The sequence below is a fragment of the Taeniopygia guttata genome, chromosome 2 (genome assembly GCF_048771995.1).
Source record: "Taeniopygia guttata chromosome 2, bTaeGut7.mat, whole genome shotgun sequence".
Taxonomy (NCBI): domain Eukaryota; kingdom Metazoa; phylum Chordata; class Aves; order Passeriformes; family Estrildidae; genus Taeniopygia; species Taeniopygia guttata.
Genome location: NC_133026.1, coordinates 131,286,180 through 131,301,816, shown reverse-complemented (window position 1 = coordinate 131,301,816; position 15,637 = coordinate 131,286,180). Strand labels below are relative to the sequence as shown.

General features: G+C 44.4%; 1 protein-coding gene and 1 long non-coding RNA gene across 7 annotated transcripts in view; one reads left to right on the top strand and one right to left on the bottom strand.

Moving 5' to 3' along the window:
- The window catches only part of GRHL2 (grainyhead like transcription factor 2), a 64,479-nt gene extending 50,995 nt beyond the window's left edge, over positions 1-13,484 (bottom strand). For 3 of the 6 annotated variants that reach the window (XM_072924860.1, XM_030266517.4, XM_030266514.4), the window contains exons 1-2: positions 13,152-13,484; positions 349-538 (exon numbers count right to left, since the gene is read on the bottom strand). In XM_072924860.1, the coding sequence (XP_072780961.1) occupies positions 349-538; positions 13,152-13,171 (210 nt within the window). In that variant the 5' untranslated portion in view covers positions 13,172-13,484. Of the gene's footprint in view, positions 1-348; positions 539-10,939; positions 11,091-13,151 lie in introns of all 6 variants that reach the window. The other 3 variants (XM_072924861.1, XM_030266513.4, XM_072924862.1) reach the window with 3 other exon arrangements.
- Positions 13,458-15,416, top strand: LOC140682457 (uncharacterized). Its single transcript, XR_012054233.1, has 2 exons — positions 13,458-13,598; positions 14,050-15,416. It is a non-coding gene; the product is annotated as an uncharacterized lncRNA (long non-coding RNA).
- The last annotated feature ends 221 nt before the right edge of the window (positions 15,417-15,637 follow it).

The window sequence follows — 15,637 nt, the reverse complement described above, 5'->3', positions numbered from 1 at the left end:
TGTGGAATGAACCAGAAAAGCAGACAAACGTACAGATGGACAAGGCCTCCCCTTTTACACTTAAGTATTTCAAGTATCATCCAATGTTCTTGCAAAGGAAGAACACTATGCTCAAAAAGAAAACATGGTATAAAATTTAATATGGGAATTCTGAGATTTTTTTTCTCTCCAGAATTAAATACATCAAAACTGTTTCAGACAGGCTTCCTATAACAGAATGGGTGCATGATGGAAACAGTAGAGTGCAAACAAGATGTAGTGACTTCTTTTCTAGAAAACTGTCTTTTGATGCCTCTTAGAGTGGCCCCTGCTAGTGCAGCAGGGAGGGATAATGACAGAATTACCTACTTTATAATAGTCATACAATAGGCCAAGAGCAGCAGCACTGTCCTCATCACCATTTATGCTCATCATAGCCTTGGTAGCTGCTGTTAGGGGATTCTCCAAATACGACTTCCAGGCTTCATCTTCACTGGTGTAGGCTCGTCTGGTGTTGAATGAAGTGTCATTTGGCACTAAGGCCACAAGTCGCTTGTTACTGCATAGACAGGAAGAATAAAATTGTGATCCAGAAGGGATTACTTTATTCACAAGGCATGGTAAAGAACATCAAATGGCTCAACAGTTATATGATTACATCAAGCAAGCATCTCTGTTTTACACTTGGTGACATATATTTATCAGTATTAGCTATCTTCAGTCCTTAAAAAAAAATCTAAACGCATGCAGATCTTGTGATAATAATTAAAGTGTATTTTTACTAATATACAGCTAAAGCTACAAAAATATTTTAGAACTATTTGGAAAAAAATGAAGTGACAATATAAGAACATTTTGCCCCAGTATTCCTGCTATGTGTACACTTGATTAGGGAAAAAATCCAACATTTAACTGACATAAGGAGACATGAATGGAAAACAAGAAAAAGCATCTAATACTAATCTAGAGTTCACCTAAACAGAGTATAGTTCAGTATTTGTTAAGTGGGTACACCTTAAAATTAAGCTATTCTCTGCTTTTAGAATGCAATCTGTCAGCAATTTCAGAGAAGTTTTCTGTAACAGTACATGAGCAATAGGTCCAGTGGATAGAACAGAAGTAAATATATTTGGTCTCCATGCACACTTTATCACTCACTGCATCTAATTATAAACCCATGGTAACATACACAAGACCATTAGTGAGTGGCATTTGCAGCCAAAGCAGTTTCCTCCAGCCTGAAAGTAGTACAAACTGGCCAGTGCCTATGTATACTGCATAAGAAGCTGCTGCAGCACAGCTACAGATGAAATTTCCAGTATAATGGAAATATAAAGGAAGATAATAGTACCTGCTTTTGCAAGTTGTTCAATAAACTTATTGATAAAAGAACTGCATAAGAAAAAAAAAAAGTTGCAGGCCTATTACATAAGATAGTAGGCAAACAGATTAGGCATGGGAAATAGTGGAGTGAGGAGCATGCTGCTTCACGGGTGTTACAAGAGCACTGTCAAGAATTGTAGCTCAACTTAGAATTAACACAATGAAACTTTTAACACATTACACCTTACAAATGCAAAAGTTGCAGAGATGGTAGTATAACTAAATACACCGACTTAACTGGTAAAACTAGTAGTTATTCCTGGTGACCTTCATAAAACACCTTTTACCATCTTCCACATAAAAGCCAGTTTAGTAACCAGCCTCCTCCTTCTTTTCTGCCTTACCTGTGGAGTGCCAGCTCCACAGATCTAACTCAACCAACTGCTGCTACTGCACAGAGAGTGGCATTTAAACTGTGCAAACAAGACTTCTATTTGTTTTCTGAAATAGGATTTGATAAATGCACAATTAAACCCACACAGTAAATGCTCTCAGATGCTGGGAGCATGCCTTGCCTGGGCCTCAAACTTCAGCGACCAGCAGAAGTTTGGGGTATCACCAGAACTCTGCTGTGGTGCCAGTCCAACCTGCGAAGTGCATGCTCCAGTGCTTAAGGAAGAAGAGGGGGATGGTGGAGATTATCATCTCTATGGTACAGAGCACTGTTTACAAGTTTCTTTATTTAATGAAAAACAAAATAATCCACCTGGTACACAGAGCACAATTTTATGAGCTCTGTGGGGGAAGAAAGCATTTCATAGCTTCATATCAGAAAATACAACCAATTACAGTACCAGTTCTATTCTTCTTTCATATACAGTAACTGGATTTTTGGAAACTGCCTTTTTTTGTTGTTTGTTTTTTTGGTTTCGACAACACTTCTGCCTGGCCTTTGGCTGAAGATTTTTGTCCCTCTTGTTTTCACATATACATTTGTGTTGTTACAGGTTTGCTTCAGCAAGTGTAGCTGAGCATAAATTAGGAACCTAAGAAAACGCAGAGGCAACTGCTAGGTCTACCTGCCTCTTCAATACCTTATTGTTAGAAACTCAAATCAGATTTGCAACAGCCCTGCTGTTTGTGCCAGAGGTAGCTGAGGGCCTGTTTCCACTCTGGAGTAGACAATTCTCCCTGGCTCAGAGGCAATGATTCCAAGCAAGGATTCTCCTTTCTTCAACAAAGCTCCCCTTCAGCTAAATCTGAGCTGTTTCACCACATGGGAGGCTGCCCATTGCAACGCACAAAATCCCGCTCACCCTTCTTCCTGTAGCAAACATCCCTTAAATCAATAACTGCCTTTTGTTCTCAGAGCACTCACAGCCCTGCGACAGTCATAACTGATTTATGAGCACCACAGACAGCAAGATCCCTTTAAAAACACACCTTTTATGACTTGGGCTGTGCTGGTTTGTAAAAATGCTGGAGGGGAGGAGTCAATCTCTGTTGCTCTAATTTAGCCAAGATGATCTTAAAGCAACGACCAGAGTGCAGTCTCTCAGAGGTGCATATCTTATTGTCTTGGGGAGAAGCCAAAGCAAAGGGGATAAATGCTCTAGAAACAGCAACTCCGTAAACAGCTGGGATGGTTGGAAAGGCACAGGTGCATAGACCTAGAGCCTTCCCAACATCTCTCCAGAGCATGTTTTTTCCTAAAACTCAGGTTTTCACATTTGAAAACGAAATATCTGTCTCCTCTACCTTAAGAGATAGTCTGCAGCATAATCAACTGCCACACTCATTGTGTTTACTCTGCAAACAGACTGAAACAATAGCACGAAGAAAAATAAAAAACTTCCTCATCACCCCTGTCCCTGTAATCAGCTCTGTAGGAGGTTAATGGTCAGAGCTAATAATCATGACTTAACATAGTCAATCATTTCAAAGATTATAGCCAAAGTAGTCAGCCAAAACAATTGGGCTCACTTAAAGAAAACTTCTCTATTAAATAAGGCTGTTTGGATGAGAGGGAGAGTTTCTCTGAAGAAATGAGACTTGAGCATGCACACACATTCCCTTCCATTTTAGCACAACTGCTGAACCTCCTTGGATGATTTCAGCTAAATGTGACAGAGAGGTAGCAAAATCCTCCATAACCAGAGGAGATAAATACAGTGCATTTTAATATACACCAAGAAAACCCAACATGCTAAGTGAGGCTCCACACAGATAAGGTCCCCTGTCTTGTCAGTCATACTTCCATGCCAGGGCAACCCCAGGTGTTCCAGCCATGCAACTGATGACAGCTGGCAGCTGCTTGGGAGGAAAGTGACTCTGGTGGTACCTGGACCATGTGGAAGACAAAGGGTGACACCTATGAGCAACAGCAATCCCACTATAGAGCTGCCCTGACCATCCCAGCTGAAAGAAAAGCCAAATTTGGAGCCTGCAATTAGAAGATCCATAGATCTATAAATCTTATCAAAAGCTGAAAATACATCAGTGACCACATCCACGAAGAACCACACACTTAAGGAAGAAAGAAAGGGCAAGATTGCAAGACTCCCACTCAATCGGACCAGCAACACCAGCAAATACCCGCTATAGCCCCAGTCACAGCTAAGAACCTGCTAAAGAGCAGAGAACAAGAGCAACCCCTGCTGTGCCCATTCCTCTAGCGGGCCAGCCCACCACCCCTCTATCTAGGAGTCAGGATGTGTGCTAACCAGAACTCAGCTGTGCAGACACACTTGTACAAGCTGAAAGCACATCCTCATTTTATCATGCAGAAAGAGCTGAATAATTAGGATACTTTGTATCTAAAAAGTAAATGTTTCCTTTCAAGCTACCGCTTGAGCCCCTCATGAATGCAAAATCTTTCCACTGTATTACGTCAAACAGTAATAAGTGTTCAAGAATAAAAGGTCTTTTCTGGGCAATGGTCTACCTAGGAACCACACTGCTCTAACATGGGAGCATTTATGTCAAAACTAAAACTTCCGACGGCCTTTATTTTCCAAAATCTTTTTATTCTCTCCACTACTTAGTAGAGATTTTCCTTTTCATACCATCCAAAGTGATTTGTGCGTTTTCATAAAACAAATTTTCCAGATTAATAGTAGTTACAGTGATTTTTTTTTAAACCTTTTTACAATTAAGATTATGGAATTTTATAAAACCGATACAAGTGTAGTATATAAATACAAAGATATCCAAAACTTTGTTTCATTTCAGTTGTCGCAGTGTAAATTGGAGAGGTACATTGTACTTAACATCAATAATGCTAAATGGAAAAGGCTAGCCTTTCAAGCTCTTCCTCGGATTAAAGATAATGAACACACAACAGCCATCCCTTGGGGCTACAAAAATCTTACTACAGGCAAATTCTCGCCCAACCTGATGCAATTTGCGAATTAACTCACAATGAATCAGAACTGCCCATTAGCAAGCTCAAGAACAGTGGTAAAAGGCTTGGTGATCAGTTTCCTTTTTATTCAGAAACAAGGTGTCCTGCCTCCCAGTCTCTCAAAACCAATTTTAATGCTCAAGACCTTTCTTTTGAATTTAGAAAGCTCAAGCAGCCCTCAACTTCTCAGCTATATCTGCCACTGAACATAAAGCAGACTGATGCAGCCACACTGCATCAAGTACATCTGCACCCTGCTGCATCGTATGCTCAGCATTACATCCTGATCCAGTTGGCACTAGGGTGAAAGAAAGCCTCTTCCTACCTGCCCCACATCTTTTGCTTTGCACAAGAAATTCAACCCTGAAATCCAAAGCAGATTGTTTAAACTGCCAAGGTGGGCAACCAGCCCAGGCATTTCCATTTTTTAACTGTGGGGTGTTATTTTGTTTGATTTTTTTTTTTTTTGGTTTGTTTTTGGGTTCTGGGTTTTTTTTTTTGGGGGGGTTTTTTTCTTGGGTGGTTGGTTTGTTTTGTTTTTTTTTTCTTTTTTGACATTGTATTTGTTCTTAAAAAATAAAAGTTACAATCATGATGCTCCATGAATATACCTGCAGATTTCTTCACCCTGTGTCAATGCAGGACTTTCCCCTGCCTGCAGAGCTAGGTGCCAGATGGGAACACACAAGCATGTGTGTGAGGCAGGAGAATAGGAGAGGTTCCAGTTCCCAGGTTTCAGCCCAGGCCTGAGCCTGCCCATTCTTACACAGATGAGATAAAAGAGCACCAGGCACTTCTGCACACATCCTCTGCAAACTGCTCCTTCAAGAGAAGGGATACAAGGCTTTGGTCCATGAAGCTGTTATAAAGCATCCTGAAATTTTAGCACTAGTCAAATAACTATAAAAAGCAAGACAGACTCACATCACCCTTGTTCCCAGCCCAGCACACCAAGGTCATAGGATATTTATCATAAGCTCCTTGTTAGTGGCATGATAAGAAGGTGACCAAGGCAACTGTCTCCCATCTGCAAATGCTGGGAGAAACACAAATTCTAAAACAAGATTCTAGCCAAAGGGACCATTTCTGTTGCACACAGACATGCATCACACACCATGGTGCATTCCGGTCTTTCCTCCAGTGCAAAGTCAAAGAAATGGTGAACTTGTAGAATACCCATGTTTCATTTGGTGTGACAAATACAGGAGCACTCTCCAGACACATCCAAGAACTAGAAAATAGAGCAGATGTTCCCACTTCAGTTTTGACACAACTAAGAAGGGCAGAGTATGATCATTTTCAAACATTTCAGTAGCTCTCAAACCCTCTGTAAGTTTATTTTTCACTTACAAAAATCTTAGTACAGCTGTAAGAACTATAAAACAGATCTAGAACAGATGTTCACGCAATTTGTCTTAAAACTAATGCACATACATATGAATTCACAGGCACAAAATGAAGTAGTATCACCATTTAAAATGCAGGACAGATCCCACAGAAGCTGCATAAGTTAAACTTCAGATTCCAGATCATAAATTTCTGCCTGTGCTCATTACACAAAGAAGTATAAATCAAAGCTAGTCCTAGCACTTGAAACCATTTTTTCAAAGATTCTAATGTTAGTTTTGGCCCAAGTTTATTACCTTCAGAATACTACTTTGCCTACTTGACATCAAGTTAAAAACAAAACAAAAACAAAAAGCAAAACAAAATAAAAAACCAACCAAACAAAATACCACTAAAAAACTCCACAACTTGTGTGGCTTACTGCAAGTTTTGATTTATTTGGTTAAAAAAAAAAAAAAAAATCAACTTGAGATTCATCAGGATTTATTGCCAAACATATAATTAAATAGTTTGCAATACTGTTGTTTCAATTAGATAATAGGGTTTCATTAAAACTACAAAGGAGCACAAATATTTTACAAACAGAAAAATTATGACCCATGTGTCTCAGCATTTTGTCTTTCATAGCTGACAATCATATCATTCCCAGAAGCAAAACACATCTCCAAAAGGTACTTAACCCAATCCAGTGACTATATAAATATACAAATGAATTGAGAGTGAAGGAAAAAAAAAAACCCAAAAAAAAAAAAAAACACCCAAAGCATTTAGACCACCAGGAAACAAAAAGGTAAGTTGCCCTCTGGCCCAGAAGTCCATACCAAGGAAAAAAAATCCCATTAAAGAGGCTGAGTCATTTTGCCTTCTAATTAATGCAAGTTTGGGACTCTTGCAATTTTGGGACAATTATACTTTTTGAGCACAAGATGAATCTGAACAAGATTACAAATGTGAAATGGTTAAAAGAATTATTTTACCATTACTAAGTGGTCTGAGAGGAAGTAAAATAATACACTAAGAACAGCAACAATGAACGGCAAAACAGACTAGTTTAACAATTAGATGCCTAGTAGAAATTTTATTTGTTTTTACTCCGAACCAAAATAACTTGAGCATGCAGTAGTGATCAAGAGATTAAAACAAATAAGTGATTCATTAACATTGACAAAAAATTATTATTAACTATGTCAAAGTGGAAGTAAGAAAATGGAATCTGACACAGGGACTAAATACATAAAATAAGTGCCTACTGAGGACTAGTTCAAGTAGGTAATTACTTACCCTGGGACAGACTTTTTACACCCCTGATTTCAGAGACTTTCTTTTATTTCACTTGTAATAAAATATTATTTCTACAAATCTTGTGTTACTTGTGTACTAAGCCTGTTGCTTTTATTTTTTTAAATCAATATAAAGAGTCTCAAAAAAGGACAGGTTTCAGCACATTTGTAAAAAATCAAAATGAGGAAAACCTGAAGATCACAGCACTTCTGCAGGAGCTGACAGAGTTGATCAGAATTAGCAATTATTTAGCAGCTTCATGGCAGGCCATGCTGTTTTCCTAAGAAGAGTACTTCATGTGCATAGTACCCAAGGTTGTTTTAACTGACTTGAAGCAGCTAGAAGGAGGCTGTAAAATTAAGAACAGGTCATGACAAGGCTGCCCAGACCTCCTACAATTTAACCTGACCCTTGGCCCCGTGGTCCTTGTTCATTCACTGCTTCCACAGAGTTAATGGAAATTGAATAGTTACTTCACTGATAGCACCGATTGCCGTTTTTTCAGGATATTAAATCTTTTATATAGCTAGAAGGAAAACATTAATTCAACAAGCCATCCTGGGAGTCAAGATTTCCCACAAGTATTTTTTAAAAGCATAAAAACCCAAAAATATACTTTATAGAACTACTTAAATGCATTATTATAGAATATACCATTGCTTCCTCAAATCAGGAAAATTAACAGATCTATATATAAAAATATATAGCTATAAATAGATACATATAAAATAAATACATATACATAATCTTTGATGTTTGAGAGATATTCTCAAGCTATAGATACATTGCAATATTTGACTTCAGCATTCAGATGTATTTACTATGGTTTCCTTGGTTAAATATTGTGTAAGCAACTACTGTCATTTGCATTGTGTCAGCACTGTAGAAGAACAGAACAGTACCTCTGTATACCAAGATGTCAGAAATAATTACTTCTCTTCTTTTAACAAGCTAGTACTGTCCCAATCACTGATCAAAAAGCAAATTAAGATTAATTCCTAGATCATCATTTGAAAGTGCTATTTTGTGAATGTACAAAGAACAGCGGCTTAGTTGGCTGCTTCCTAATAAAAAACTTAAGGTGACCACTGCACTGGATTAATATTTGTGAAAATGTTTGGCAACAAATGCCAACTGGTGTAATATCATTTCCCCTTCAGATGTCCCAGCCAAACAGGGCCGATGATGCCCCTGCTGACCCTTCCACAGGTAAGAGGTTATGTGATCATTATAAGCAACTTAAAGCGACCTGGGAAAATCCCCTCCCTCCTCTTCAGCTTTGATCTTCAGTCCGGGCTCAGACTCCAGTGCCAGAGAGACAGTAGCGTAAACAGCAAGTCCCAACCATCTGATACTCTTACTCCTCTTAGCTAAGCTTATGGTTGCAAGTTCTGTGAGGTTCTGCACACCGATTTTCCACCTTCCTTGCAAAACGTGTTTGACCCTCAAAGAAAAAATTAAGAAGAAAACAGAGAATCACGTTGTAAATTATACACCCCCTTTGTGTTAATTCACTAGATGCTCAAGTTAAATGTTATGAAGGCAGTAAGTTTACACACTGAGGAGAAAACAGTAAATCAAAACTACCCTGTGAAGAGCAACTTTCTGCCACAGATACTAGCAAGCAGCAAGCTGGATGTGAACATGCCTCCACTGACGCATGGGAACAGGTCTGAACCCATTCCCACCTACGGGTTCGCTCTCCACTCAGTTATTTACCTACAAGCACATGCTCTGCTGCAGACCCAGGCTGCCTCAAGCCCTCCTTTGTGAGGGCAGTCTGAGCATGCCCCAGCTACCTGGTGTCCTGAGCAGCTCCGCACACCCCGGGCTGTTGGGAGCCTGACGGGGTCAGGCAGGTGGCTGGGCAGCCAGCAGAGCGCCGGGGCGGCCCCCCAGAGAGAGCCGGGACAGCCCCCACAGAGAGAGAGAGCCGGGGCAGCCCCCACAGAGAGAGAGAGAGCCGGGGCAGCCCCCACAGAGAGAGAGAGAGAGAGCCGGGGCAGCCCCCACAGAGAGAGAGAGAGCCGGGGCAGCCCCCACAGAGAGAGAGAGAGAGCCGGGGCAGCAGCCGTGCTGGGGCCTGCCACTGGCCTGCAAGTGCTGTCCCAGCCCACCTGGGCCTACTTCACACAACTCCAGGAGCAGCACGGACACACCTGTGGCATTTACACGGCAGATCCCAAATGGTTGCACAATTACTGCTGCTCCTCATTCACAGAAGTGCTGTCAATTTCGAAAGCCCAGTTAAGCCTCACTTAAGTAGGGAGCTCACTGATTTGCTCCACTAATGCACTAGAGCCATGACTCTGGAATTTTGAGATGATCTTTTTTTTTTTGTGTATACTACAAAAGAACAACTTTAGCCTATAAATGCAGAAGTGTACCCTAGAACAATCTTTTCACCCTGCAAAACGAATGCTCCCTCCTTCCCACCCTATGTCCCTAAATCTTCATCAATGCCCAGGTTCTCCTCAAAGGATCTGGAAACTGGATAATAATGGAAGCAGCAGCACAGACCTATAAAACACTCAGAGTGGGTGGGACATGCATTTTCTTCTGCAGAGATTATAGTTTGAACAATTATTTTCTTAACTCCTGCCATTTGCTTGCACCCCTGCTGCATATGAACCTCGACCAATGAAAAATGGATGTCAAAAATAACACCAACTCTGAGCCAGTTCTCTAGCTGCACAACAGCTCTACTGACACACCTGAGAAGTTGGAACAGAGGTAGGAACAAGTGGCTACAGCCTGCTTAAGTCGGTATTACCTCTGAAAAATGCACGTGCAATCATGCCTTATCTCTCCTGACCCCAGAGTTTGTGGAAACAAGCAGACAAGACCTAGTTTAGGCAGAAAGACTAAAGGGAAAGACAGGGAGATAGTACACCTATCTTAAGGATAATCTGCCCTTCTAAGGTCCTCAGTTAGCATTACAATCAAACACCTGGTTTTTTAGCATTTTCACCTAACTGTCCACCTTCCTCTCTTAAAGCACTACAGAACCTGTCCCCACTGCTCTCTCCAAAGACAGACACTGCAGGCAGCTCTGTGTAGTACTGCAGAGGGTCTATCACCTCTCCAGCAAGGTGCAAGCAAGCAAGTCCCACAGAATGTATTCTTCCACACTATCTATATCCCTACCCCTGATTAGTCCTCTACACCAACACTTTAGTAGCGGAAGCCCCACAGAAACATGTCCAGTGACTCTGACAACTTTAATGACTTCAAAATAATGAGCTCCACTCTCTAGTCTTGCCTGTAGGGAAGATCTAGTTTTAAGTAAAAGAAAGGCCACGTGGAGGAGAATAATGCACTCTCTGGATTAGGTTCTAATTGGATATAATTAGAACCTAAAAAAAAAAAAAAAAAGTAAAAAAAAAAAACACCACCAAAAACCTTCCCATGCAAACTCCTCACACCAGTCTATTATCTCATTCCATCTGGTCATCTCTTCTGGAAACAAATGTATTTGTCTTCTCATGTTACACTTGTCTGTAGAGAGCACAGGGGATTTCTTTACTCTTCATTTCCTTTTCAAACCTTTACCTATCACCTATAAATTTTCTAAACACCTTAACCAGAAACAGATCACATGCATACCTGCAATGGAGCAAGTGCTGTTACTTGAGGTTGTGTGCTCTGTACTGCTCTTAAATTCCTCACAGTGGTAACAGCAGCAGCACTACACAGAGCAGGGGATGAAGGGCATTAATCTCCAGTCTCAGTAGTTTACATGTTTGCCATATTGTTGCTGTTGGAAAGGAAGGATAGTCCAGTATCTCAGTAGCGTCCCAAACCCAGAGGGAAACCATTTTCTCTTCAGTTTCTTACATGAGTTAGGTTTCCTCTCCACTGTTTTTCTGATTCAAACCCGACTATGGTGTGAAGTTGCTCTTCTGACCCCCCACCTTTCCATATTCCACTCCCACGCCCATTAACTGCCCTTGATCTGCCGCAGCCTAGTTTCTGGCTGCTAAAACTACTGGCAACTAGGCTTAGCCAGGAAGTAATTTACATGCCCCTTTCACCTTCACGCCGTTCTGGAACTGCCCATTGCTGTGGGATGTCCTCTATCACTGTTTATCAGCTCTTCCACAGTTAATTTGGCTCTCCTCTCAACTGAGTTGCTCTTTCAGCTGCTCCTTCACGCACCCGCACCCCTCGGGGCTCTGTCGTTATTCCCTTCCTTGCACTTTAATCATTTACTGCTCTAATCTGGCCACCTAAGGCATTAGTTCCCATCCCAACTCAGATGAACTCCTAAATGCCACTTTCAACTCCTACCCAAATTGGTTTAATTTCATGCCAGTAGCTACCTTCGTATAATCACACTGTCAGCTGATGTTTGAAAAGGTCAGGCTTAATATTTTTTGTTTACTCTTTCCCTTCTGAACCGTCCTATCCTGTCTCTTCCCTATCGGGGGGACCCAACCCTGCTGTTTTCTTTTGCCGGGTAATCTCCTTCTTTCACTCTTTGACAGGCAGGTTGTCACCAAGCCTCTCTCCAACATCAGGCTCCTCCTCTCCACCTCCTTTGGCACAAAGGCTCCGGGCAGCCCAACCAGGGCTAGCACCTGAGCAACACCAAACGTAGCCGAGTTCACACCCGTGTTTGGGGCACTCCTACCTGCACCAGGACAGCAGTAAAACAAAATAGCCACCTCCCGCCCTCCATCTTCCTTACCCCGTAACTCTCGCCAGCCGCCTCCAGCAGCAGCACTAATCACCCGAGCAGGGAAAATGGCCTTCCCGCCTGGCTGCCTCACGGCGGCTCTGGGCGCCACGCCGAACCACCCGCCGCCATGGCGGGAGCGCCTGTGCGGATTGTTTACCGGGGGGAACACCCCAGCCGCGGCCTGGCCGCTCGGCACCGGCGCTGGCAGAGCCGCGGCGGCAGGAGGGGCGCACGCCGCGGCCTCCGCGCCCACCGACGGCTCCCGGCGGCGCTCCCCGTCCCGGGGACACCGAGCCCGCGGCCGTCCTGCGGGTCCCGGGGGCACCCAGCACCACGGCCGGCGGCCCCGGCAGACAACGGGAGTACCCCTGCACCGCCGCGGTGTCCCGGCCTCGCTACAACCAGGCCGGGCGGGAGAGGGGCTGCGGCGGGTCCGGGAGGCTTCCTTCTCTTCTTCATCTTTCTCCTTCGGCCCCGCTACTGGGAAAGTTACTTTTTAACCCCGCCGGTCTCCGGCAGCCGCGGGCCCGCCCGGGCGTCCCGCCGGGAAAACAAGGTCAGGACGGCGAGGCAGGAGGCGCCGCATGGAGCGGCCGCGGAGTACCTGGGCCGAGGCAGGGCCTTCCTCTCGCCGCCCGGGCCCCCTGCCCCGCCGGCCCCAGCCGAGGGGGGGGAAGATGGCCGTCCCCGGCCCTTTGGGGATAAAGGCCCTTTGTTGCGCCAACACAAAAGCCAAGAAGCTCTTTACGTCCAAGGCCTTCGGCGGCCGGAGGCCGCTCCGCTCTTCCAGGGCGAGGAGCTCTCTGTCACGAAAAGTGACCCTCGAGGTGAGGGGGGAAAAAACAAAACAACACAAACAAATAAACAAAAAAACCCTCTAAACTAAAAGGGGAATTAAACAAATAATCGCGCAGCCCCACGGCCAGGCGGAGAGCGAGGTGCGGGGCCGCGAGCCGCAGCCTCGTCCTCGGGCTCTCCGGAGTGTCCGTGCGCCCGCTCCGGCGTCGCTGCAGGAGGGAGAAGAGGGAGAAGCGCCGTCCCGGCAGGTCCGCGTCCGCCACCGGCGAAGGGGAGCACGGCCAGCCCGGCGGGGCCGCCCCGCGCAGCGGGCGCAGCGGCGTGCCTACGATCACTTACTTGTCCGTCTCTTGTGACATGTTTGATCCAATGAACTCTCTCCCCTTTTCCCGGTGCCTCCGTCTGCCTGGCGGAACTGGACTTTCAGGTCTGTGCAGGTGAAGGTGTGCGTGTGAACGCCCGGGACGGCAGAACCAGAGCTACTGGTAATTCTGCTTTCCTTCCCCCCCTCTCCCGGCTCCACAGCCAGCCGCCGAGGCAGGACAGGTAGAGCCCCCTCCCCCTGGCATGTGGGGAGCGGCGGGGCTGGGGCGCCGGCGGGGCTCGGCACGGGAGAGCGGCCGGGCCGGGCGCGCACAGGTAACTTTCCCGAGCGGCGCTGGATTCTTTCACTAAAGGAGCGGGGAGAGGGACGAGCCGCGCGCTGATTGGGCGGCGCGGCCGCCAGGTGCGCTGCCATTGGCAGAGGCGCGCACAGGTGAGGAAGGAGCCGCCGCCGAGCGCCAGGTAACGAACGCACCGCGCCGGGAGGCACCGGGGGCCGCCGCCGGCGGGAAAGGAAGGAAAAGAAAAGGGAAAAAAAAAAAAAGAAAAGGGGAGCCGGCGCTCGGGCGGCGGGCAGTTCCACCGTCCAATGACGCCTCCCTGACCCCGCCGCGGACGGAGGGGCCCGGCCGGCCGCGCTGAGGAGGCGAGGAGCGGCGCACGGCCATGGGTGCCCCGTGAGGCTGAGGCGGCCCCTGCGCGGTCCGCCTGCCTCACCTGTTGGGCTGCTCCGTGCCCGAAATCCCCGGCTTCGCTGGCCTGTGGCTGCCGTCGAGTAATGCCCACGGAGGTGTCGCCCTTCTCAGGACAGTTTGGAAGATCGGGTTTTTTTTCTTGGGTTTGGGGAATTTTTTTACCTTTTTTTTTCCTTTTTAATTTTTTTTTCTTTTGATCTTACTACGGTTGGGACCAGCTGAGTTTGACGTTGGTGAATGTCTTTCTGCAGAAGGCATCTCACGGCAGCAGAATGAGGTGGTGCCAGGTGATGACACCCGCTGTGCAGATCTGAGAGCTGATACCTGAACTGGGGATGCTGATGATGGGTGTTGAGGGGTCTGATTTGTCAGCAGGGGAAAGCTGGAAGAGAATGAAAAGGTTGGAATGGAACGTTTACTGAGGCTCTGTCATGCAGGGATGAAGTGAATGAAGAAGACTGCAGATCCATCAGTCACCCTTCAGCCAAGTACAACCTACTGTGTATTTTGCCAGAGGACCAAAGTGGGTTTGCAAGAGACAACCAGATTGGGCTGTGGGGGCAGCAGCTTTGACCCTGATGGAGAAGGTGGGGGAGGGGACCTCCTTGGGTCAGTTTGAGAACAAGTAGTGGAAGGGTAGCAACGAGGCTTCCATCTGCTATCACCCCATTCTCAGTCCCCATTCCTCCATCAGAGACAGGCCAGGACTGCATTAATCCTTCCTGCTACCACCTGCCCTCCTGGAAACAGCTTTCTGTACTAGGCATCCAACTAGACTGCTGTCAACCTCTGCTGTACAAATCATGCTGAATGTGTAAAGAATGTATCATTATGTGGGGTAGACCATTATGTTACTTAATCATCTTTGCAAGACAATTACCTAAATTATTTCAAATCCATCAAATTTATAATGTCTTAGGTGAAACAAATTTTCCATTTTCTACATTTGATTTCATAAAATCATAGAATACCCTGAGTTGGAAGGGATCCTCAAGGATCATTGAGTCCAACTTCTGAACAGGGGAATTTCCCTTGACAGGGGAATGTAGTAGGAGGGATATTAATGGTAATACATATTTGTATAACCAAATATATATGTACACACACAGGCACACATACATGTATACATAGATATAAAATGTTATGGTCTGGGGCCTCATCTTCATTTGCCTACTGCTGCAGTTGAAATCAAACTTGACTCCGATAAGTCTGGGGTATTATGGGATCACAATCAGGCACAAATATCTATTACTGGGTCTCATTCCTTATCTGTGTTCATAGTAACTAATCAAATAAAAAAAAATCAGTATAAATCAGTTTTAAGTCAGCTTAAACAATCTCATTAAGATTTGTCACTTTAACTAAACAGAAATAGAAAAATACTTTCCCTAGATCAATGACTCTTTGATTGAACCAATCTCTTTGTCCATTTACCAGTCAAAGGAAAGAAACATGCAATCTGTGAGTCCAGTCAAAAGTTGTCAGTGTGGTCATTATTCATGGTGATGCTTGTATAAATTGTTTTGTATTGTACTATAAGGCTTCATAAAACACAAAAGAAACAGAGTAATTTATTCATATCAAATGATGCAGTCATTTTGGATACAGAATTCTATATAACCTTAAAATAAGTTGGATCTCTCAAATACATTACTATATACTGTTTTCAAGAAATAGTGGTAGAATGTTATAATAGTTTAAGTTACTGAAGCTCTCACTGTTAACTATAGAAATTATAAGGTTTCTTTCCCAAATAGTTGTTATGCGGAAAGAAACTTTGAGACCTGAAAAGGTTATCTGTTTGAG